Raw genomic sequence first — 25,984 nt, forward strand, 5'->3', positions numbered from 1 at the left:
AAAATAAAACTGTTTTAAAGAAACTTGGGGAGATTTGGGAAAACACAGAAAAATAACTCATTACTCTAACAGACAAGCTTAGCATAGAGATGGAAGTAATTTTTGAAAAAATCAAGCAGAAGGAGCTGTGGTTAATCCTCTGCCTGCAGTGCCAGCATCCCATATGGGTGCCAGTTCGAGTCCGGGCTGCTCCACTTCCAATCCAGCTCTCTGCTATGGCCTGGGAAAGCAGTAGAAGATGGCCCAAGTCCTTGAGCCCCTGTACCTATATGGGAGACCCAGAAGAAGCTCCTGGCTCCTGGCTTCAGATTGGCTCAGCTCTGGTTGTTGCAACCATCTGGGGAGTGAATCAGAAGATGGAAGACCTCTCTCTCTCTCTCTCTCTCTCTCTCTCTCTCTCTCTCTTCCTCTCTCTTCCTCTCTCCCTCTCTCCCTTGAACCTTCTTTATCTGTGTAACTCTGACTTTCAAATAAATAAAAAAATCTTTAAAAAAAAGAAATAAACTGTGCAGGACATTTGAGACAGCACTGAAATAGCAAATGCCCAAGTTTGTGTAGGTCAAGAGGGGCTGGAGAAGGCCGAGAGGGTGGAGGGTGCACGTGAAGATATAACAACAGAACAACTCCTAAGCCTAGAGAAACGCACAACTGTGCAGACACAGGGAGGGAAGCGGTTGATAGCCCGACTCTGCAGTCACACCTGCCCCGTGACATGGGATACTAAGCTCTCCAAGACGACAGGTGAAGAGTGGATTCTCAGCTGAAGTGAACATAAGCAAACAGTACACAAGGGCGCCCCCAACTGGCCTGGCCGGAGACTTCTCGGCAGAAACCTTACAGACTGCGGGAGATCTTCTCAGAACGGGAGAGAACATGTGGCTAACCAAGAAAGAATACCATTTAGATGTGAAGGAGAAAGATGCTCCCAAAGGAAAGCGGAGAATCTATCCCCACAGGCTCGCCCTGTAAGACATGCTAGAGCGAGTTCTTCAAATTCGGGCAAATCGACACTAATGAGTAAACAGGAATTACCAAAAGGCAGAAAGCTCACTGAATGGAGAGCCTGGAAACAAACCCACACACCCACAGCCAACCGATCTTTGACCAAGAGCTGAGGCAATCGGACAGCCACGTGCAGGGTGAACACAGAGCCTCATCTTTCACCTTATACAAATGTCAGCTCAGCGTGGACGAAAGACCTACATGGAAGACGTGAAACTGAAATTCCTACAAGTTAACGTAGGGAAGCAATTCAGGCAGGACATTGTGATGTGCAAGGATTTCATAGAGCAGATCCCAAGGCTCAGGAAACAGCAAAAACAGACACATGGGGATGTATCAAACTGAAAACCTTCTATACTGCATGAGAAACACTCACCCGATCAAAGAGACAACCTCCAGAACCCAGGTCACAATGAAAATATTTTCAAGCCATACATCTGACAAAGAGTTAAGAAGAATGGATAATGAACAAAAACATCCCGTTAAAAAATGGACAAAAGGTATCTGAACAGATGTTTTTCTAAAGAAGATATACAGTGTCCAATAGGTACTGGAAAAAAAGCTCAACATCGCTAATAATTAACCATCAGGGAAAAGCAAATCAAAATCACAATGCAATATCTTCTCACTCTAGTTACAGTGTTATCACAGAGACAAAAGATTGGGGCATTGTAGCGCAGCAAGTTAAGCTACCACTTGGGATGCCTACATCCCATATCAGAGTGCCAGTGTGAGTCCTGGCTACTCTGCTTCTGATCCAACTTCCTGCTAATGCACCTGGTAGGCAGCAGGTAATGAGTCAAGAACTTGAGCCTCTGCCACCCACATGGGAGACCCTGATGCAGTTCTGAGCTGCTGGTTTCAGCTGTGGCAGGCAGTTGGAGAGAGCAAGTGGATAGAATCTCTCTCTCTCTCTCTCCCCCTTCTCCATCCCTCCCTGGCTTCTTTTTTTTTTTTTTTTTTTTTTTTTTGACAGGCAGATTTAGACAGTGAGAGAGAGAGAGACAGAGAGAAAGGTCTTCCTTCCGTTGGTTCACTCCCCAGATGGCCACTACAGCCGGCGCACCGCGCTGATCCGAAGCCAGGAGCTAGGTGCTTCCTCCTGGTCTCCCATGTGGGCACAGGGCCCAAGGACTTGGGCCATCCTCCACTGCCTTCCCGGGCCACAGCAGAGAGCTGGACTGGAAGAGGAGCAACCGGGACAGAATCCAGCGCCCCAACTGGGACTAGAACCCTGGGTACCGGTGCCACAGGCGGAGGATTAGCCTAGTGAACTGCGGTGCCAGCCCCTCCCTGGCTTTCAAGTGGATGAAAAGAAATCAGAAAACAAATAAACATTTTAAAGAGATTAATTTATTTATTTGAGAGGTAGAGTTACAGACAGAGAAAAGGAGAGACAGAGAGAGAGATCTTCGATCCGCTCATTCACTCCTCAAATGGTATCAACGGTGGGAGCTGGCCAATCGGAAGCCAGGAGTCAGGAGTTTCTTCCAGGTCTCCCACACGGGTGCAGGGGCCCAAGCATTTGGGCCATCTTCCACTGCTTTCCCAGGCGATAGCAGAGAGCTGAATTGGAAGTGGAGCAGCAGGGTCTCGAACCAGCAATCATATGGGATGCCGGCACTGCCAGCGGTGGCTTTACCCACTATGCCACAGCGCCAGCCCCATAAATAAACATTTTGTAATGACAACAGATAACAAGAACTGGCGAGGACGTGAAGGAAAGGGGCCACTTGCATTCTAACTGCTGTGAGGGTGTGAATGTGGAGAACAGCACGGAGCTTCCTCAGAAACTGAGAAACAGAACTACTGCGGGACCCCAACAAAACCGATCTGTCAAAGAGGTGTCCGGCAATTCCTATATTTATTGCAATATGATTCAAAATAGCCAAGAAAGGGAAACAAAGTAGCCATCGAGAGATGGACAGATAAAGGAAACATAATATGTGTACAGAATGGAATACTATTCTGCCGGAGCTGAATTGAACATGACATAATACATGTATGTACAGACATTGCCCGTTATGCCTAAAATACATACCATTTTTGTGTATCAGTTAATATTTTTTAAATAAAAAATACTCCCCATGTTTTAAAAGTAAAAATCCAGGTCACAATGAATGCGATCTCTTCTAACGGCTGGGGAACAAATGCCCAAGCCTTGATGAGAGAAAGGAAATAAATGTGACACAGACAAATGGATGTACTTGGTTCCCGAGACAAGCAGTGAAAATCCCATACAGACGAACAGTTTCCCAAACCCACGTGGACAGCAGCTCTTGGCAGGTGCCTGGAGAGGAGAGTGAGTTCTGGGGCACCAAGACTTGGTCTCTTTCCTGCCTTTCTGAACAGCGACCCTCGAGAGAGGGGCAGGCTTCAAACAGTGCTGGGTCCGGCAGTGTTTCTGCTGTCCAAATCTTTCACTTAGCTCAATTTTCTTCCACCTTCAAAGGATTGCTGTGCATTAGGTCTTGAGGGGCATGTGACAGTCAAGTCAGACAGCACTTAAATAGCAGACTGTTGGGGACTGACATTGAGACCCTGGCAGAGTTGCTGTACCATCTTCACCGTGTACGCTGGGCGTGAAGGGAAGCCATGGTGAGCAATTTGCAGCTGCAACAATTTATTAAACCCCAGAGTGCCCAAGGCCAAGTGCTGGGTGAGTGGGGAGACAGGTGAGTGAGACAAGCCAGAGGAGTTCGACAGAGATGGGAGACAAGGTAAGCACCTAAGCAGTTACAATTGACAAAATAAATACAAAATTACCCAGAATGATTCGAGGTTTGGTAGCATCGCAGGGACTTGTTCCTGTCTTTTACTTATGGTTACACAAGCAAGCATGTTCTCTTTACACAAACAGGGCGCCTCCCCTCCTGCAAAATAGGAGTCGTGTTGTGTGATCTGTCTGCCATCTCTCCACGTGAACACGTGGTGGGCAGCTTCATTCATTCTGATGACTTTCCACGGTCGTCCGGGTGCCTGCCACGTTCCAGACACAGCGCTGGGTGGGGTGTCGTAGGGATTGAGACCTGGTTCCTGCTCTCAAGGACCCTGTGGACGTACCAGGGTCCAGGAAATCGTCTCCCTGCTGCTGGGCACGTCGCCGTATCACTTGTTCTTTGCTGGGCATGAGAATGAGAGGAGAGATTTATCGAGCACTTGCCGTGGGCCAGGAACTCTGAAAAGCGTTTTATGTAGATTGCTTCATTTGATCTTTCCTGCAGCTCATGGCTGAAGGTTTATTACAGATGAAGAACTGGAGGACGAAGGCTCAGTAATTTAAAGCGGCAGAGCCAAGATTCAACCTCGAACCTGACGTCCGAGCCCAGATTTGTCCCCAAGGAACGTGGTTGCATACTTCTTTATGTTTAGCTGAATGTTCCAGAAGAATAGTCTCGGGAGAGGAATACGTGTGCCAAAGGGTGTACTTTTGTTTCAGTATTTAAGAGGAGAAAGCAAAGCTCTTGGTACACTGCTGAGATGCCAGTGCTGTGGATGACAGAAGCTGTGCCATCCAGTGTGGCGGCCACCTGCTCCGTGTGCCTCTTGAGCACGTGAAACGTGGCGAGTCCCAGCCGAGACATGCTCCAAGTGCAAACAAAGCACACGGGACAGTGAGGACTTAGCCTGGAGGGAAAGCTGTGAAAGCCTGGACTCTCGCCACAGAAACCTGTTGCAGAAGAATCAGGCTCCTGGCTTGGGCCTGGCTCAGCTCCAGCTGTGTGGGCAACTGGGGGAGTGAACCAGTAGATGGGGAATCTCTGTCTTTCTGTTCCTGCCTTTCAAATACAGTAAAAATATAGAAATATTTTTTAAAAAGATCAAATGGAATAGCACCAAGTGCAGTCCTACCAGGGTACTTTTCATCTGTCTGCAGGGTAGCACTCCCAGCATCCCAGCCAATGGCTGCTAAACACAGCCATCCCCACCGTCCAGCCATTCCCAGAGCTCAGGGGCCATGCTAAGGCCTGTGTCTTCTGTGTGTTTCCCAAGGGTCCACGTGCTGGAGGCCTGGTGCTCAGTGCAGCAGGGTTGGGAAGTGGGGGAAGCTCATGGGAGGCCCCTGGAGGCATTGCCCTTGGCAGGGGTTCAAGCAGGTCTTGCAGAGTGAGCTGGTACTCACGAGAGCAGGTGCTGCGAGCAAGGCCACTCCATGCCCCTGGCCCCTTCTGAACATGGCTGCTCCCCTGCCTTGCTATGACACAGGCAAGACGGCCCTTGCCAGAGGTTGAACACAGGAGGCTGGCTGCACTTGGACTTCAGCCTCTAAAAATGGGAGCTAAATAAACCTCTTTTCTTCATCAAGCGCCCAGCCTCCGGTATTTTGCTACAGCAACAGCAAATGCATCGAGGGGCATCAGAGGCAGTGCAGGATGTTAGCTGCCATTGGCGTGGCAGGTGCCAGGCTTCCACAAGCAGGCATGTTGCATACTGCAAATACATAAAACTAGAAAAGCTTACAAGGCTTTCACACTTGGAAGGAGCCCATGGGAAAGGCACTTCCAGTGCCTAAGAGCACTATTTTGATTGGGGGGAGCTTGGAAGATGCCACGGGACAAATTATCCATGATGCTTGTTCAACTGGGCAGATCTGACTCGGGAAGGCTACGGCTATAGGCTTAGGGGCTTCTGCAATGGGGGTGTTATGGTGGAGGATAGTGGAGTCGAGTTTGGGCTCAACTCCAAATATAACAAGGAAAAGTGGGAAATTGTAGCTGGAGCAGAGGAGTCATGAGATGGAAAGTTACCAAGTGGAAATGCCAACGTCAGGGAGATTCTGAGCAACAGCCTCCAACAGGTTTCTTATGACGGCAGACCAGGGTAACCAGGCCTCTCCCCAGAGATGGGGATGAGGAATACAGTACTATCAAGGGTGGCATCAGGTTAAACTGAGTGGGCAGGGTTCTTGCTAAAACTGGCCACTGCAGAGAGGACATAAAAGTCCAGAAGCCAGAGCCCAGCTGGGACAGGGGTTCAGGGGAGCCCCAGTGGAGGGAACTTCAACAGTCATGATGAGGGTTTCGGAGCAGGCCTGACGCTTGCCATCTGGGGAATGAACCAGCAGATGGGAAATCAATTGGTCAATCTCCCTCTCTCTGTCACCTTCCCTTCCCCACCCAAATCACCTCCAGTTATCCCCAGGTCTGGGCCTGTCTCACTCCAGGATGTCAGAGGAGGGACCAGTGTGGGGAGGAGAGGCCCAGGGCGGAACTGGGCTGCAGAAGCGAGCACGTGTGCCTGGGCACTGGCAGAGCAACGGTGCAGAGAGAACTGCACGCATCCTCTATTCTGCACTGACCGGCAGCGCCAGGCTATGCACTGGGCCTTCTGCTAAGTGCCAGCACCAAGGAGGCAAATCGCACACTGCACGGGGCATCCAGAGGCCCCAGAAAAACAGTTATGAAGCAAGGAGGTGGAGGGGACGCATCAAAGCTCTGGGTGTCCCACCGGCGCTTGAGTGCTCCCTGCCCTAGGCTGGGAGGTCGGAGACAGGAAGGGAAGGTCCCGGAAAGCATCAAAGAAATGAAAGAAGAGGAAGGGGAGAAAAATGCCCTTTTTTTAAAAAAAGATTTTTATTTATTTATTTGACAGGTAGAGTTACAGACAGTGAGAGAAAGAGACAGAGAGAAAGGTCTTCTTTCCATTGGTTCACTCCCCAAATGGCCACCACGGATGGAGTTTTGCCAATCTGAAACCAGGAGCCAGGTGCTTCCTCCTGGTCTCCCACGCGGGTGCAGGCGCCCAAGCACTTGGGCCATCCTCCACTGCCCTCCCGGGCCACAGCAGAGAGCTGGACTGGAAGAGGAGCAACTGGGACTAGAACCTGGAGCCCACATGGGATGGCGGCGCCACAGGTGGAGGATTAACCAAGTGAGCCACGGCGCCGGCCCCAAAAAGCACCTTTTGAGAGTTTTAGAATGCTACCCCAGCAAGAGCCGGCGCTTCTGTGTCCTTCCTCGCTCGTACTTCTCAATGGCTTAGTCCCGGTTGTATTTGACTTGTATTTAAAGGTCAGCATAATCCATGCCCAGGAAGCCCCCTGCTGCCCACCCCCAGACCCTGGCCCACTCCAGCTTGCATAGAAGTCTTTCCACCAGCCCCTTGGGTTAAGCAGAGCTGGGAGTGAATGAAAGAAGTCTCCAAAGGCTTTCTCCCGTCATCAGCTGGGACCCTCTGGTTCTAAACAGCGTCACCTACTTTAGCCACTTTAAGCAAACAGAGGGATCTGTTGGTGGAGGCAGGGGTGCCTCAGGGTCTCCCAGGGGCAGGGAGGCAGCAGGAACTGGCCCCAGCGGTGCCGCCTCTGGCTCCGGCTGATACCTGCCCCTGACCTAGTTAGCTGTGGCGACGAGGCGAGTCACAGAGAAGAAACACGGCTGCCAGGTGCTGCTCCATTCAGGGAGCGGAGGCCAGTGGGCGGCTCTCAAAGAGAGGGCAGGTGCTCTTAGCAGTGTCCATCTCCCAGGGGAGCCAGCCAAGGGCTGACCTAAAGCCCGAACAAGAACGGGCTTGGAGACCAGGAGGGCAGCTGAACAGGAGCCTCTCTCTTATTTTTAAAATTCATATAAAGGGAACAGATTTCATGTATTTTATAGATACAATGCTAAAGCCATTACTATACTTCCCTCCCTCCCTCCTTCTTCCCCCCTTATTTTTTATAGCAACCTTTTTGATAGATAATTCACATATTACATCCAATCACCAAGTTAAAGTGCAGGATTCTGTGGTTTTTAGTGCACGCATGGAGATGTGCAACTGCCACCACAATCAATTTCAGAATGCTTCATTGTCTTAAACAAGAATCCCACATGGACTGGAAGTCACGGCCCATTTCCCTCCAAAAGTCTGCCCCGGTCCCAGGCACCCAGCATCCACTTTCTGTCTCTGTGGATTTGTCCCTTCCGGACACTTCCTATCCACTGAATCTATAGCATGTGGTCCTGACTTCTGAGCTCTGATCACTTAGCATAGACGTGAGCAAGGTTTACACAGCAGAATGTGGATCCACGTTACACAGCATGTAGCGAGGCTCATCTCTTCATTGCTGAAATCGCATTGTGTCTATAAACCACATGTTGAGAGTTTGTTCCTCAGCTGATTCATATTTGAGTTGTTTCTACATTTGGGCTACTGGGATCTGTCATGTGCAGGCTTTTATAGGGGCCTACGTCACCATCGCTGTTGGGTAGACGCGTAGGAGCGGAATTGCTGGGTCATTCGGTGGTTCTGTGTTTAACATCTGAAGAACTGCCAGACCGTCCCAAAGCTCCTGCTCATCCCACCAGCAGGCTGCGAGGGTTCCAGCTCCCCTTGTCCCCAGCACTTCTGTCCTGTTTTTGCTCCCCAGAGCCCTGGCAAGTGGGCTCTGGTTAGAGATTTTTCTCCTGGCCTCTGCAGGCCTGGGCTAAGAGGGACTGCAAGCTAGAGGGGGCAGAGAGGAGGCTGCTCAGTGGCAGAGCCCAGGGCTGTAGTCCACGGCTGACTATGGACCTGCCTCACCGGTGAGTTATCAGAGCCACAAAGCCCAAACAATGCACCTTTGGCTCCATTTTCCTTTGCTATAATGAAGAACCTGAGGAACTTTACCAAAAAAAGAGGTTCACGGAGCTCACAGTGTTAGAGGCCCAGAGCCCCAACAGCACCGTGCTGCCTCTGGCCAGGTCCCATTATGGCGTGTGAGCCCAAGGGGTCACATGTGAGATGGGAAGCCAGAGAGAAGGGACAGGACAAGCATTGACAACCCCTCTCCAGAACTGGGGTCCCACGACAGCTACCTCAATTCCTTCCAAAGAAAACTCATCATCTTGCCCTAGACTCTGCCTCGCCGGGTCCTGCCACCCCTCACGCCACCACCCTAGGCACCAAGCTTCAGCACGCAGACTTGGGGGACAAATCACAAGCCATCCATAGCAGCCTCCTCGCCATAGCTTGCTGCATCCAGCAGGTGGGGCCAGAGAGGCAGTTGAGAGAGGAGCTATGCAGACTGGGAGAAAAGGGTGGTCTCCCTGGGGAATGCTCAGCTTGGGAGACACCTCCCATGACAGCTGCCACTGGTCAGGCATCCGCTGTGTGCTGCACCGCCCAGGAGGGACACACCCACTGTCTCAGCAACCTTCCCAGCCAGGAGCAGGCATTGGATTCCTTCTCTCTCTCTCTCTCTCTCTCTCTCTCTGATTTATTTATTTGAAAGTCAGAGTTACACAGTGAGGAAGAGACAGAGAGAGATCTTCCAACCTCTGGTTCACTCCCCAAACAGCTGCAATGGCCAGGGCTGGGCCAATCCAAAGCCAGGAACCAGGATCTCCCTGGGATCAGGGAGCCCAAGCACTTGGGCCATTTTTCACTGATTTCCCAGGCTGTTAGCAGGGAGCTGGATTGAAAGTGGAGCAGCCGGGACTCGAACCAGCATCCATATGGGATGTCAGCATCGCTGGCAGCAGCTCTATTAGGTTCATTCTCGAGGTGATCAGCTGGCTGCAGACTCTGACAGCTTTGTCTGCCCCAGTGTTTCTCTCCCCCCTGCCAACTGTTTTTCTTTTCTCTCTTGCGCAGGAGCCTTCCTAGACTTTTTTCCCCAATTGCCCCTATGGTTACTTTTTTGTTGTTGTTGTTTATATCCTATATGTCCATCTGTGCTTTATACATACAGAGGAAGATATTTGTGCCCCCCAAGGATGAGTCAGTGCCCCTCAGGGGCACAATTGCCCTGCTAGAAACTGTGCCTGGAGCGCAGCAGGCTGTGAGGGGAAGTGAGAGGAGGCACCTGCCCCAGGAGCACAGGTGAGAGGAGGAGTTAGGATGCCAAGCACTGCCTGGAGAGACGGGAGTGGCCATCTCTGCTTGCAGCAAGAGCCAGGCGTGGGGTCTGGCTGAATTCAGTGCATTGTTCCTAACTCCATCCTCTCTTCCCTGTGGCAGCTTCTGAGTAAGAGTGGCCTCTGTCTCAGGTGACCCCTGGGGAGCTGACTGGGCCGCACAGCATTGAGTCCAGGTGGCCAGGGAAACAAGAGCCCAGGCTGCTGGGGGAGGGGAGGGCCTCACCGCACTGCCACGCTGGTCCTGCCCATCCGGGCCGCTGCCCTCTGCCCTCGAGAGCTGCAGGAGGGCTGCTGGGCTGGGCGGCTACGAAGGGCATGCTCTTTAGACTGGAGGGGACTTCAAGCACCGTTGACTGCACTCTCGCTCTCTCTTACAAAGAATCACCCCGACCCCGTCCCAGCACACACACCTGGCTGTGGTTTGGCTTTGCTCTCGAGGACACTGGCGCTGTGCACCATCTCTCTCCACCCTGCAGTCTGGCACAGGGCTGTCTCTCACACATGGCCTTGCCCTTGCCTTCAGCATGCAAAACCTCAAGGACACATCCGGCATCAGTGGTGGGACAGCAAAGCTCCATTTGGGGAGCAGGGTTTACACTGTGATCTGTTTGTGGGTTTTGCTCTTCTTTCTTTCTTTAACCTCTGGGTAGCAACAGTCTGTGATTTCGTGGGAGATACGCTGGTGAATTTAGTCTTTGACCCTGGTGCCTGACATACAGCTCCTTAAACCCTTGGACTCTATTGAGTGACAAGAACAACTTTCGTATGCTAAGGAGAAGGCTGGGGGCTGGGGGCCACTAGATAACACCAGGACTGGTGACCCGAAAGGCCCTGGGGGAGGGGAGATGGAGTTGTTCACCACAAGCATCAATTTTGCCTTCAGAGCAATGACATCACCATAAAAAGAGAAACAAACAAGAACCCTCCAGCAACAAGCCTTTGTCTCGGCAGCGGGACACTGTTAGAGATACCCACACCGGAAGTTGGAGTCCTAGCTCCACTTCTGACCCAGCTTCCTGCAGGTGCACATCCTGGGAGGTTGCAGGTGATGGCCCAAGTATTTGAGTCCCTTTAACCTTGGGCGAGACCCAGATGGAGTTCCTGGCTCCTGGCTTCAGCCCTGCCCAGCACTAGCTGTTGCGGGTATTTGGGCAGTGAACCAATGGATGGAAGTGTTTTCTTTCTCTCTGTCTCCTTTTCAGGTAGAATGAAAATGAAAAAAACTTAAATTTAAAAAAAAAAACCCTAATGATAGGGTTCAAAGAGCTGGGTTGGTGTCATCCTGCACAGCATATGGGGACTCCACAGTTGATGTATTTATTTGGTAATGTGTGTGGCAGTGGCATGCCACGCACTGTATGAACTCTGTGCATGTTCAGGGAGGCAAGAGCTTCTAAAGATAAAAGGAGGTGGTTACATAAGTTGTTTTGAAGCAATTATCCTTGGCTACCAGGATAACAAGGCCGTGTCGGGCTGAGATTGGACAGGCGGTTGCTCAGCAGACGTCCTCGCAGAAGCGTTTTCTGTGTGAGGCTATGGTCTGGCAGACTCTCTGGTGACAGTTCTTGTTATCAGACTCCATGCCTGAGAGCCCCTCCTAGCGACCTCCCAGCTTCACTGGTTTACTTATTCTGCTAGGGCTTGACACAAGCCACTCCATTTTGATTCTGACAGCTTTCACAGTAAGCACATGAAAGTGCTGTGTGGGCGATGCTCCTGCATGGGGCACAGGAGCTGCGTATGCCCCTCACTTCACAGCAGATCCTGGGTGTTTCGTCCATGTGCCTGTCCCCGAGTTGCATCCTTGCTCACTGGTGCAGGGAGCAAAGTGCTTCCTTGGGAATTATAAGCAAATCGTAAGCAACAGGGAGTAGGTAAGTGAAGCGCTGTCCTGTGGGAGCCCTTGGTCACAGCCAGGGAGAAGCCCAGGTGATAGCCTGGGACTCGGACAGGCCTCTTGCAGTAGGGCAGTCTTGTGGGACAGAGCCCTCAACGTGTGAGGACTGTGCTGCCCAGGGGTGACTAGTGTGAGAACACAGTGACACGGCGGGACTCTGCTGCTGGCTGCAGAGTTGGGGGACGGATTGGTGCTGTGAGTGAAAGCCACTCGCAGCCATCCATGCAGCGTTCACTGGAGCCCAGTCCCTGTGCCCTTCCCATGCACAATCTCAGGAACGCACTGACAGCCCTGGAGAAGAGGCACAACTGTGGTGCTCTCGTCGCACGTGTGGACACTGGGGTGGCAAGAGCATAAACACCAAGATCACCAGCTGCGGAACGCCAGACTGGGGATTTCCACCAGGTCCTACCCTGGGTGGGAACCAGGTTTGGTACCGGTTTTAGAAAGAATTTATCAATTAACCTCCAAAGTTTTGCATAGGAAATACACGCACTTTTTATACATTTCATCAGGTACAGAAAGGCAAAAAGGAAGGAGATGCACGCCGATGCATACACAGTAATGCACGGAACACTGTGCACCCTGCCTCACTTCATGTTTCCTCTCAAATGTCAACTTATCACAGCCGTGTCTCCCCAGTTCACTAGGTAGGAAGAAGGCAATTCTCCCTCGACCTTCGCCATGTGTTTTCTGCTTTTTTTTTTTTTTCATGGCATTGATTATCATGCTAAGTAGTCTTTCTTTCCGTGTGTGTGTGTGTGTGTGTGTAGTGGTGGCTGTGGTAGAAGTGCTGGTTTAGACACCTACATCTACATTTATAGAGATGTAAACTCTGTAAGAGCAGGGACTTTTTTTGCTTTGTTCATCTCTAGTCCAGCAGCTAAAACAGAGCCAGCACCTGTCAGCCCCCAGCAAATGTGTGTTTGTAGAATGGACAAAAGGACAAAGCTGCTTAGTTCTTTTGTTAGTGCAGACAGTGCCTCACTGGTGTTTTCCAAACTGTAACTATGCCTTTTTAAAGGAAAGACTTTGGGGCTGGCCTTATGGTGTAGTATGTTGGGCTGCCATCCGTGACGCTGGCATCCCACGTGGGCATCAGTTCGAGTCCCAGCTGCTCCACTTCTGATCCAACCGCCTGCTAATGCATCTGGGAAAGCAGTAGAGGATGGCCCAAGTGTTTGGACCCCTGAACCCATGCTGGAGACCTGGATGAAGATCTTGGCCCTGACTTTGTTGTGGCCCAGGCCTGACCATTGTGGTCATTTGGGGAGTGAACCAGTGGATGGACGATCTGTCTCTCCTTCTCTCTCTGTAATTCTTCCCTTAAAATAAATTTTTTAAATCTTTCAAAAATTAAAAATAAAAAGAACAACTTTATTAAATGTTTATTTATTTCCACTTACTTGAAAGGCAGGGAAAGAGAAAGTGAGAAAGAGACCTTCTGTCCAATGGTTAATTCTCCAAGTGTCCGCCCTGCCTCGACCACCCACAATAGCCAGGGCTGGGCCAGTCCAAAGACAGGAGCCAGGAACTCCAAGTACTTGGGCCTCATCCACTGCTCCCAAGTGCATTAGCAGGAAGTTGGACTGGAAGTGTGAGGTAGCTGGGACTTGAATTGGCACTCCAATATGGGAAATGGACATCCTACATGGTGGCTTAATCCACTATGCCACAGCACCTGCCAGGGTGCGTTTCCAGGAACACACTAATTGCTACTCTCCTTATCTTACAATTTGAATCAGTGTGGCTGCTGTCAGAAAGTAGAACGTGAAGTTTGAGAAACCCTCACATCTCCTTTCCAGCTGACCACAGTCACCATCTTCTGCTTGGACAGGGTGCTGCCAACACCACCATGGCTTCTCACCGACAAGTGCCACTGTTCTCTCCACAGCAATCAAGAACAGGTGCACTAAATTGTGGTCCCTGGACCCATAGCATGAGCATCATGGGGAACATAGAGCTACCAGGTTGAGGACCCCAGCCCCAAGCCTGTGCTGAACACACACCGGGCCCCCACTGATTCTGATGCTTGCTGAAGGTTGAGAACCCCCAGACCTGGGGAGACGATGGACACCAGGGTGCCGCTGGCAGGGTGGGCCAGCCTCAGGAGCCCACCAGGGACGTTCCAAAGCCCTACGGCAAAACCAGCAGGGAGCTGTCATCTTGCAGGGGCTTTAAACAAACAGCCCCACTCCCAGGGACCGCCTGAGGTCCAGGAGGACTAGGCAGAGCATGACAATGCCAGAGGGAATGGCAGAAGACACACAGTTAGCAGAGGCTATGCAAACGGCCCCGGTCCTAGGAAGTCATTCCCTTGTTGGGTGTTGGTTCAGGGGCTTCCCTTTGCATCCCACTCAGCTTGCATCAGAAGGTCAGGGGCAATCATATCGAAAGGAGGGGTGTGGAGAGCCTGAGCTCCCGAGAAAAGGGGTCTCCAACGTGAGTGCTTCTGCAGCAGGCCTCAGCCTGGCTGGGAGCGAGTTCTGGGTGCAGAGAGAGCTTAGCGCGTGAACTCCTGACCCAGGCATCCTGACAGCGCAGCGTGAGGGGCAGATAAAAGGTTTGCCTGCATAAACAGAAAGAGCCCTCTGCACGGAGACCCTCCGTAACCCTTTGTGGTCTGAGCCATCGGCCGTGGAGCCTCCCCTCGCTCTGCCTTCCCTGGAGCCCAGCAGAGCGCGCACAAAGGGAGCTCTGTTGGCTGGGCCAGTAATGAGGCCGATGATGATAATATAATCCCAGCCAGCGCTCCCAGATGCTTCCCACGTGCCAAGCCCCAAGCTCAGTGCTCCAAAGAGTCTATTTTGTGTAGGACTCACAACAGCCCCACAAGGTAGATACAATTCCCATCCTCCTGTTTACACACGAGGAAAATGGGGCTCAGAAAAGTGGAACCTGGGTAGTAAGTCACGCAGGGCTGGCCTTGGTCCCTGGCACCCAACTTTACAATTAAATGCCAGTGCCTCGAACCAGGGGCTTTTATAAAAAAACAAACAACAACAACAACAACAACAACAAAAAAACAGTAAGCTTTTGTAACTCTTTTAACCAAGGAGAAACTACATAGAAGATGAGAGACGTTTACAATGACACATTAGCATATCCAAGCAAGAAAATCCAGAGGGTAGCAAAAACACAGCCAGAAAGGAGTTCTTACCCACGCCTGGGTGCCGCTGCTTCCAAGTTGACTTTCCCGACTGCTGACAGAACCTCATGTTGGAGAAGGGTCGCTTCTCACCTGTGGAGCTGGCTGAGGGTTTTGAGCAGCCTCAGGGCATCACAGTTAATAGTCAACATTCAGGAGTTAAACACACCTGTTTGAATCTCTGGTCTGTTTTCCCTCATTTTCTTTTAATTTGGAGCACAACTGACAGGCATCAGATTCATTTTTTTAATGAGTTTTGGGAACTGCGGACCAGTGCCAGGTGCCTACCATCACAATCAAGGTGCAAAATCCTCCAAATATCCCCATGCTCCTTTGTGGTCAAACCCCTTCCCTTATCCCAGCTCAGCAGCCAATAATCTGTCTGCCGTCCCAGTAGTCTCGCCTTTTCTAGAATATAATATAAATGGAATCAGGAGGGGCCAGCACTATGGGGAAGCTGGTAAAGCCACCGCCTGCAGTGCTGGCATCCCATATGACGCCAGGTTCGAGACCCCGCTACTCTACTTCCAATCCAGCTCTCTGCTATGGCCTGGGAGAACAGTAGAAGATGGCCCAAGTCCTTGGGCCCCTGCACCCATGTGGGAGACCCAGAAGAAGCTCCTGGTTCCTGGCTTCAGATTGGCACAGCTCTGGCTGTTGAGAACAACTGGGGAGTGAACCATTGGATGGAAGACCTCTCTGTCTGCCTCTCCTCTCTCTGTGTAACTCTGACTTTCAAATAAATAAATAAATAAATAAATAAAGTAAAAAATGCTTTCAGGATGCTTCCATTTTGTGCCTTGGACACTTCCCAGGTGACCCAGGTGATGGCTGGCAGGGACGAGGCAGGGACTAGGCATCCTGTGGTTTGGAACCAACGAGCTCACAAGCTAGAGAACCCTGGAGAGGCAGGTCCTGGCAGTCAGGCTCAGTGCCAGAACCCGAACCCAGAACTCTCCAGCTCCAAGTCCAGCCTTCTTTGCACTGCTCCAGCGGCTTCCAACCACGTCTGTCAGGAAGGGAAGCACTGCTGGGCCTGCCCGAGCTGTTCTGTCAGCTGGAGAAGAGGCCTGCAGGTTTGTGACAAGGCCTGATGGTGACAGATCTTTCCTTGTGGCCTGCAGAGCCAGGACGGGGTAAGCAGCTCTAAGGGCAGTGCCCAGGCATCTGTGCTTTTTAGTGGATTTCTCATTAAGTAAATTTATTATGCAACCAGCATCAAAACTTGCCCCAGAGAAGACATAAATACATCGTCCTGTCCCAAGAAGGGGAGAGAATTAGGTAGAAATACATTTCTTTTGCAGAGAAACGTTTTTCTTCCAGAGTTGCCTAATAACACCAATTATTTGCTTTTCCTCTTTGGGTGCTGGTTCCACCAAAATCCTCTTCCTCCATTTCAGACACCTCAGTGAGAATGCATGGAGCACAAGGATCCACCTGCTAAATGAAAGTGCCAGACAGCCAGGCGTGAGGCTTGTCCCACCTGCACTGAGTGTCAGGGGTGATGGCCAGGAATTCGGTCCTCTGGGTCGCCTCTGCCTACCCACCCATGGAAACTTGGCCGGTTCAATGTATGTTTTGGCTATTCACTGGCTGTTACTCATGGAAACCCTGAATCCATGTGAACACTCTTTCCAAAGCCAGATGGAGTTTCCATTCAGAAAATTCTTGGCACCGGTTTCTTCAGAACAATAGCAAGTTACAGGCAGGACCTGGGAAGGCTCTGTGAAATTGATGAGGCTGGACTGAAGGGGAGGTGTACCTGGTGACTTATCCCTGTTTTGTTTTGTTTTGTTTAAGATTTATTTTTATTTGAGAGGCAGAGTTACACAGAGAGATCTTTCACCCACTGGTTCACTCCCCAAATGGCTTCAATAGCCAGAGCTTGAGCTGATCTGAAGTCAGGAGCCAGGAGCTTCCTCCAGACCTCCTACATGGGTACAGGAGCCCTAGCACTTGGGCCATCTTGCACTGCTTTCCCAGGCTATCAGCAGGGAGCTGGATTGGATGTGGAACAGCCAGGACTCGAACTGGTGCCCATATGGGATGCTGGTGTTGTTGGCAGAGGCTTAACCTGCTATGCCACAGCACTGGCTCCAACTTGTCCTTATTCATCTGTTTCTTCCTTAGGTGTCTCAAAGAGCACACACCTCCTCTAACGAAAACCTCCTTGAAGAAGATTGCCTGATTAGAATATAGGCTGCCCCACCCCAGACACTTGTAAGAACAATTGGTGTCTAAGTTAACCCAGTTTGATAGAGAGTAGTCAAAAGCCATTCAATAAGATGTGAGCAAAAAGGGAGGTACAGTCAGCCTTTCATATCCATGGTGCCTCCTGGGCAAATTCAAACAACAACAGACGGAGAATATTCACCCCCAAAACTGCATCTGGGGGCAGGTGTTGTGACAGCAGGTTAAGCTGCTGCTCATGACGTCTGCATCCATATGAGTGGCAGGATTGAGTCCTGGCTCCTCTGCCTCTGCCTCAGCTTCCTACCACCCATGTGGGAGAAACAGTGGGTTTCAGGCTCTTGGCTTTGGCCAGGGCCAGCCCTGACTGTTGTTGCCAACTGGGGAGAGTGAATCTCTCTCTCTCTCTCTCTCTCTCTGACTCTGACTTTCAAGTAAATGAAAATAAACGTTTTAAAAATTGCATCTGTACTCAGTATGTACAGACTTTTCTTCCTTGTGATTATCCCCTAAACAATACGGTATAATAGCTATTTACCTAGATGCTACGTTGCATTAGGTATCATAACCTAGAGAGAATGTAAGGAATACAGTACTAGACCATTTCATATAAGGGAGTTGAACATCCAAGGATTTAGGTGTCTGGCACCAGTCCCCATGGATCCTGAGGAACGACTGAGTGTGAGAAGAATACAAAGACACCTTACAGAGTCTGCAGGCAGATGGTGCAGCTGGGGCTCAGAGAGACCGTAATGGACTGAGAACCAGAACAACTTCTTGGAACCCAGTGACGATTCTCTTCCCATCATCCTCCTTGCTCTGCACGTGCTTCTCTACTCAGCTGAGCAGCTTCAAATTCCTAGCAAGAATGGGATGCTCAGGTGACCATCCCTGGTGCAGTCCTGGGGTGGTCACGCGTGCCGTCACCACTGGGCGTCCCGTCCCTGTCCGAGGTCAGGGCACCAGGCAGGGGCACTCTGTAAAGAGGCATCTTTTATTATTTTCTTTACCTCTTCTTCCTGTCATTGTCAAGTTTTCCTTGACTTTTCATCCAGTGTACTGCCCGGCCCCGCCCACTTGCCTGCCTCTTCGTGGCACTGCGGATCACTAGCCAGCCTGCAGGAACTCAGCACGTCTCTAACCAAACACTCACTCTATGCAGTGACATTACTGATAGTTATGGGGACAAGCATGGTGGGCAGCCTGGAGGCAGAGAAAATGGGCACCGACTAGCTGGGCAGATGTGCTACCTCTGATCACAACTCTTCCCATGGTTTTCCAAGTGATGTGCAGCACAGTCTAAGACAGAAGGGAGAGGGAAGAAGAAAGAAGAAGGAAGCAGAGAAGGCAATGTGCAGTAAATCCTCCCATTGTCTAATTACTGGGAATGGGTACAGCTTTAAAAGCCAGTGACTAACAGTCATGTGTCCAGACTGTGTCTCTGTGTTCCAAGTAGCTGAGATTTCCCGTCTATGCTGTCCCTTCTTTGCGTGCTGCGTAGGTGGTAGGTGCCGGTGGGGAATCGATCCATCAGCCCCACCAGCTGGCCAGAGCCACCTCTCAACCCCAACTCAACCCACCCACGCCCCTCAGGGCAGGAAGGCACCCAACGCCCCTCCCCCAGCTTGGGGTGGACCCCCCTGCCCCGCCCAGTCCCCAGCAGTGATGGAGGCCACCACTCAGCCCTGGCTGGGGTTCAGCATTTATAGTCTGCCTGGTTACAAGATTTTTTTTTTTTTTTTTTTAAAGTCTTGAGGAGGGTTTCGTTTTGCTTCTTTTCCTTTTTCTTTAACCAACAGACTCACAAAATATTTCAAATAAACCAAAAATAACAAGAGACATGCCTGACTACCCACATGTGCTGATTAAACAGATGTGATGGCCAGCACCGTGGCTCACTAGGCTAATCCTCTGGCTGCGGCGCCGGCATACTGGGTTCTAGTCCCCGTTGGGGCACCGGATTCTGTCCCGGTTGCCCCTCTTCCAGGCCAGCTCTCTGCTGTGGCCCAGTAAGGCAGTGGAGGATGGCCCAAGTGCTTGGGCCCTGCACCCCATGGGAGACCAGGAGAAGCACCTGGCTCCTGCCTTTGGATCAGCGCAGTGCGCTGGCCGCAGCAGCCATTAGGGGGTGAACCAACGGTAAAAGGAAGACCTTTCTCTCTGTCTCTCTCTCACTGTCCACTCTGCCTGTAAAAAAAAAAAAAAAAAAAAAAAAAACCAGATGTGAATATGTGGACACTGGTTCCAGAATCCTCTATGCTGCTGCCTTCTCTTTTTAAAGAAACACAATGCTATAAATGCGACTGAAGGCACCCCCTCCTGCTGCCCAGCTCAGAGGCAGCCCCGGGGCCTATGGTGCCCACAGACAACGCATGTCGTTGTTTTGTGTGTTTTTTATTTTTAATACACATGAATAGTATGTCGCTGGGCAACTTGCCCTTTCCACTCTCCATTGTGATTTTCTGACTTGAGACAATTGCTGCCTAAATAGTATTGATTCCTTTCATTGCCGTACAGCCTTCTAGTATTTGTAGAAGCCCCAGCTCCTCCACTCTCCTGCTGAAAAACACTGAGTGGGTTTCACATTTTCGCCATTGTAAATATCCCCTCAATAAACATCTTTATGCATGGCTTCTTCAGCACACGCTCACGAGTTCCTGGAGGGCAGGCGGCTGGCCACAAAGCTGCTGAGCGGCCACTGACAACTGACAAGCCCTCCGCTGCCACTCTCACCCAGGAAGTGAGACCCTAGCTGTGACTCAGTGGATGCCTCACAGAGAAAATGCGACAATTTAGCATTTTTACATCGTAATTCCAGAAAGAGAGAAAGAGAGCGAGAGCGAGAGCGAGAGAGAGAGATGCTTTAGTGGACCTAGAGCTGAGCCAGGAATAAGATGGAAACTGTGGAAGTTTACAGCAGCCGGAAGTGGCTGGGCCAGCTCTGTCGCCTTCCTGCTTTGTGCCCCTGGGCCCCTCACCTCACAATGGCCATGCAGACTGTGAACTGTTCCCCAACTGGTCCCCAGACACTCTGGCCTTCTGCCTGCACCCCAAGTTCTCAGGAGCCACGCCCATGCCTGTCTGTGGGCCCCGTCTCTGCTGCTGGCTCCCATGCCTTTCCTTTCAGCCTGTGGATGTGTGGATGTGTTGGGCTGGTGGCAGGATTGGTGCTGAGCTGGGCAGAAAGGGCCCTTATATTGGAGGCCTGCAGACTTGCTGACTTATCGTTTTTCCTCTTTATTTCCTTTTTTTTCCTTCTAGTGGTAGTTTCACTTAATAGAATGAAACTATTAATACATTTGAGTAGACAAAATTAGATTCTATTTAAGAAGGCAGCTCAAAAGCTTTTAAAATTATTTTTTATTTTTATTTTCATTTTATTTGAAAGGAATGAATGAGAGAGAGAGAGAGAGAGAGAGAGAGAGATGCCATCTGCTGATTTGCTCCCCAAATGCCCCCAACAGCTGAGGCTGAACCAGCTTGAAGCCAGGAGCCAGGAACCCCATCTGGGTCTCCCATGTGGATGGCAGGAACCCAAGTACTTGAGCCCTCACCTGCTGTCTCCTGGGGTGTGCTTTAGCAGGAAGCTGGATCAGAAGCAGGAGCGCTGGGACTCAAAGCAGGCACTCTGACACAGGATGCAGGCATCCCAAGTGGAATGAGTCTGAAAGCAAGACCTCTGAACCTCATGCTGAAAGATCAAAGTCAGAAGCCAGGTCTTATCTGGGGAAACCGCCCGTCTTCTCTGTCAGCAGCAGGAGCAGAATCTGCACACTGCAGTTCCCAGCTTGGCCCCAGCACCCCTGGCCCTACCCTCCGTGCAGCTTCTGTTTCTTCGTCCTGCACCCTGTGCCTGAACAGACACAGTGGGGGCATCTGGAGACTCAGCTCCAGCTTCCTTGCATGGGCCCAGCCACCACCAGAAAGCTAATAATGGCTGAGCCATGGTTACCTAACACTCAGGAGACAGAGCAGAGGATGCTGTGGGAGGGGGGCTTGCCTTGGAGTTCGGGACACCCAGAAATTAAGGAGAAAGTGGCAGGAAGCCAGTCTTGGAAAGCCAGTGGTGGGGACTAGAGCTGAAGAGCACCAGCTTTCCAGCCAGCTGTGCACACAGCCCACTGCCAGCCCCACGCTGACCTTGAACTTCTCTGTCTCTGCCCCTTCACTTATGGAAAGGGTTGATGGTACCTGTCTTACAGAGCTGTGGTGAGTGCAGGGCTCAGTGCCAGAAAAGCCCCAAACATGCCTTCTTCTGTGCTGGCACTGTGCTGTGGAGTCAGGTGCAGGGACACAACAGGTGGCCATGGTCCCACAGTGGTCACCTGTGGAAATTGCTCATCTTATACTCCGCAGTCAGTTTAAATACATCCTAGGTAGGTTAATGGCAGAGGACTGTGGTAGCTAAGGGGAAAGGCCAGATTCCTGGGTTCAAATCCGGGTTCAGCTACTTAGAACTGTGTGCCCTTAGGAGAGTGCCCTAATTTGCTGGATAGGACCCAAAGCAGCAGCAGCAGCCTCAGAGGACTGTCAGTCCCTGCACCTGGCACACTGGGAGCACTCAGGATGGGTCTGTCAACAGCCTCGGCGACCTGGAGGACAGAGGAGGAATCATGCAGGCCAGGGGCGCAGGCAGGAGTGTCCAGACAGAAAGAGGAAACTAGGCAGCCCGGGAGGTTTGACAAGCTCTCGTTTACTTAAAACTATACCCGAGTGCTGTGTGGAAGACAAAGTGCAGCTCCCTTGATGGGCAGTAGCTCGCGCCCAGGACAGGCAGGCAGGACGCAACAGAGCTGGCTGCAGGTGTCTCCTCCCAGCCGCTCTGCCGGCCTCTAGGAGCTGGCTGACCTCCAGAGGACGCACTGCGGGAGCCACAAGTGGGCTGCCCAGGCCGGAGCGCGGCGTCTCCCGCCGCACACAGACTCTGGCCAGCCTGTGAAGGCCGGAGTGCAGCTGGGCGGAAGTCGCCTAGGCAGACGGCGAGCTCGGACTGGGAGGGCTGCGGCTAAGCCCCCGGCGGGAGACCACCGTGCAGGGATGCGGGCGAGGAGACGGCTGCCCCAGTGCGTGTCGGAGACCAGAGCGGGGGCAGGCGTGTGGGTGAGGTCGCCGGCGCCTCGGCGGCCAATGGCTGGGCGGCAGCCCCCCCCCGGGGGCGGGGCGAGGGCTGCAGGCGCGCCCGGGTACCAGCGCCGCCGCATCCCCGCCGCGCTCCTCACCCGCCGCCCGCCCACCTAACCCTCCAGCTCCCGCAGCTCGGTGGCGGCCTTGCGGCCAGGCTCAGGCAGGTCTACCCGGAGGTGCAGCTCGGTCCAGTCGGGGTGGGTGAGGGGCGGCGGCTCGGCTGGGTCTCCCCTGGGTGGGGGCGGGGCGCTGCGTCTTCGAGGGGAGGGGGCGACCCGTGAGGTGCCCGCCCGAGATGGGGAGGCAGTGGGGGTCGGGAGGCTGGAGCCGCGGTGTGACCTGGTCGGGGAACGGGCAGGGCTCGAACCCGGGACGGAGCTGGAGTGAGCGCAGGGGAGCGAGAGCTGGGGGCTGCTAGCGCAGGGGCCCCGGGTTCGGTTGCTCGGGTGAGCAGGCCATCAGAGATCCAGGGTGGGGAGCAGAGCTCAGCCTGGGCACGAGGACGGGGTGAGGGGTACAGCGGGGGTCCGGGTGCGGGGTGTGGGCGCTGGAGCGGCTGGAGGCGCCTCTGTCCCGGAGGGGAGCGGGTTCCCTCGCCCCTGGCGGTAGGGGGGGTTGGTGCGAGGCCGAGGGGCGCCGGGGCGGGGCCGGCGAGGGGTGGTCTGCGCGCCTCAGACAGCGTGCTTCGTCTCCCAGGCGGCGGCGGCCGGCGCAGAGCCGAGATGCGGCGTCTGAGCAGCACCGTGCTGTTCCTGCTGCTGGCGGCGGCGGCCCCCGCGGTGCCCGCGCCCGCGCCCACGGCCACGGCCACCTCGGCTCCGGGCGAGCCCGGCCCAGCCCTTAGCTACCCGCAGGAGGAGGCCACGCTCAATGAGATGTTCCGCGAGGTGGAGGAGCTGATGGAGGACACGCAGCACAAACTGCGCAGCGCCGTGGAGGAGGTGGGTGCCTGCGAGAGCCGCGCGGGGCGCGCAGGGCAGAGCTGCGAGCGCCGGCCGCCGACCCGGGCTCCCGCCGCCGCGGCGGGTAGGGCCGACTCCCGCTTCGTGCTGCCTTCCTGCCCGGGGGAGTCCAGGTCTGAGCCCATCACCCGAGGGACCCCAGCTGGCCGCCCCTGCCCGGGCAGCCGGGCTCGCCACCTAGCGTCTCTGGCCGCCCCAGTAGTGTGCGATGGTTGCTTGCGAGGCCCCGTGTCCCGGCGCTGTGTGTCACAGAGGCCGCGGGAGCGCCAGGCAGCCTCAAGTCCTAGCTTGTCTGTGGGTGTTGAGCGCCTGCCATCTCCCCAAGCAAAGGTACACTTAGCATGCGTGTGGGGACAAAGAAATAAAGCCGGGCTTCGCTGGCAATCCTGGCCCCGTTCCTTTCCTGAGAGCAGCCACGTGGGACACAGAAGGCAGATGGGAACCCGAAATCTCAGCCCTGTAAATGATCAGGGTGGTTGCTGAGAATGTGAAGGGCACCCCACCTCCAGAGTGCTCTGGATCAGTCCTGGGTTCTAGTCCTCCTCCGTCCTGAGAATTAAGTGCCTTGTTATAAGTGGGGGCACTTGATTAACAGTAGGTGGGTGATATATAGCAACCACTATTATCAAACACCAGCTATGGTGGAGCAGCTTTGCCTGGCTGCTTCCATTCCTCACCTCCCAGGGCCAAGCACCCAGGAGGGCATCCTCCTGTTCTGTCCTCTTTGGTGGGTACCCAGACATGGTGAAGGCTGCCTGGGTAGGACACAGCTGGCCCTGGACTCCCCATCCAGGTGTGGGGAGCTGTCCCTGGTGCCTAGGAGGTGGGCAGGTCTGGTCACTGTTGACCAAGCCTGTCTTTGGGGAGAAGCCATCTCACTTGGCAAAGAGGCAGAGACCAGCTGTCCTGGTCAGCGTCCACACATCCCTGTTGTCCCCAGCATGGTGGCCCCCTTGAGCAAAGCCTTCAATGCTGGCTCTTTGTTGGGAAAAGCTGCTTGCTCCCCCCCAGCCCTGCAGTCCGTGATACAGTCAGCCGGCTGGAGTTTTCAGCAAAGGGGACACTAGATAGGGAAGCAGTGGCCTGAGTGAATGTCCCTAAATATCCACTGGACAGGCCCAGATCCCAAGACCCTTGGACTTTTCCTTTCCTGCAGTTGCAAAGCCATCCCAGCCTGGAAATATGGAAGGCTGAGGGAGCCAGCTCGGCCTGGGGGTCGGAGCTCTGTGCCTCCAGATTTAACAGAGCTCCTCAGCTACCCTTCATGTTCAAACTCAGGTCGCCTGCTTTCCCTCCTGCACTTGGAAGCCTAATAAGACCGGCCAGGTCTCCTGTGTGTGCCTCTCCAGAGGAAAATGGGTCCCACTGTTGGGAAAGTTTGAGGCTGGGTCCTCTGATGTCAGCTCCAGGGGAAGGAGATGAGGGAGCAGCAGGGGATTCTTCAGTCTCCTCAGTGATTAGAGCAGTTTGGGACCCAGCAGACCAAAGTGGCCGTGTCTTCCCCTGACAAGTTACCCACACTGGGCTGTCCCAGGACCCCAGCCTTCCTCCATCCAGATGTGGCCCTGTGTTTGTAGATTGGCCAGCTGAAGTGTGCCGTGGGCAGACAGATTGGCCATCCTTGGCCTCTGCCAGTGGTCACTGCCCAGAGAATGTCCTCGCTGGTGTGGGGACAGGAGGAGTTTTTGCACACCTTTATGTCAGGAGAACTGGCACTAGGGATCAACTTTCCTTCATCCAGTCATGGCACTGTCACTCATTAAGTGTAGGATCCAGGATCTGAAATGCAAATATGCATCCCTTAGAATAGAGGGAGAATTCAATGAGAGGGTGAGAGTTAGAGCTGCTTAGCCATCTACAGTAGGGTTAGGGGCTGGGTTTGGCTTAGTGGTTAACATAATGATGAAGATGCTGATTAGGAACTTGTGTCCTATGCTGGATTCATTTCACGGTGCCTGGACTCATTCCAGGGTCTGGATTCATTGCACAGTTCTACTCCTAATTCCAGCACAGAATGCTGGGGCGCAGCAGGTGACAGCTCAACTAGTTGGGTCCTTGCTACCCACATGGTGGATTTGGATGGGGTTCCTGGCTCTTGGCTCCAGCCCTGGCCATTGTGGGCAGTGGGAGAGTGAACTAGTGAATCTCTGTCTGTGTCTGCCTCTCTGTCTCTTGAATTAAAAAGAAAACTTTCTAGACGGCTTTAAAACCAGGGTTGAGTAACAGTTATAATACAAGTAGCTTCATTGTGATGTTGGAAGGATCACATGAGACTGTTGTTCTTCAATAAATAATAGCCATCGTTATTATCGTATTAATGGTAGTGGTTTGAATAATAACAAAGTGTCCGGTTGATTCTCAGTAAGTTCTCTTGTAAATTATCTTAAAATATTAAAATCTATCTTAAAGTATCTAAAGTATCTTTTACGAGTATCTTCAAAGAATAGACTACCTTGTAGTTGTTAGTATCATAAAGGAGACTTCCAGAAAGCCCCTTACATCGTAGAAACACAAGACAGTTGTCATTTAGTTGTTGTCCAAGGGAAGAACCACAAAGACCCGGCCAGATGCATGAATTGTTTACATGGTTGCATCATGAGTCCCCTTTCAAGTAACTTCCTGACATTTTATACACTCCAGCTGACTCAAGCTGGCCGTTTCTTAAGGGGAAAGGCAGAGTAGCTCTGTTTGTAGCATTGTTATTGGAAGACACAAACCTTCAGATGGCTTCAATCTGGAAAGTTCCTGTTTTCCTGTGTGCTCCTAATAAATCTTTTTGTGGATAAAGCCAGTTGGTTTCTCCTACCCCAATTACCACATCAGTCGCTGGTATATGGCAGAA

At 52.4% G+C, this 25,984-nt stretch overlaps 1 protein-coding gene across 1 annotated transcript in view; it reads left to right on the forward strand.

Annotated features, from left to right (window-relative positions):
* Positions 1-22,276: 22,276 nt before the first annotated feature.
* The window catches only part of DKK3 (dickkopf WNT signaling pathway inhibitor 3), a 39,503-nt gene continuing 35,795 nt past the window's right edge, over positions 22,277-25,984 (forward strand). The window contains exons 1-2 of the mRNA XM_062196491.1: positions 22,277-22,377; positions 22,877-23,121. Coding sequence (XP_062052475.1) covers positions 22,903-23,121 — 219 coding nt within the window. The 5' untranslated portion in view covers positions 22,277-22,377; positions 22,877-22,902. The remainder of the gene's footprint in view (positions 22,378-22,876; positions 23,122-25,984) is intronic.

Source organism: Lepus europaeus, chromosome 7 (assembly GCF_033115175.1).
Source record: "Lepus europaeus isolate LE1 chromosome 7, mLepTim1.pri, whole genome shotgun sequence".
In the NCBI taxonomy this organism is placed as follows: domain Eukaryota; kingdom Metazoa; phylum Chordata; class Mammalia; order Lagomorpha; family Leporidae; genus Lepus; species Lepus europaeus.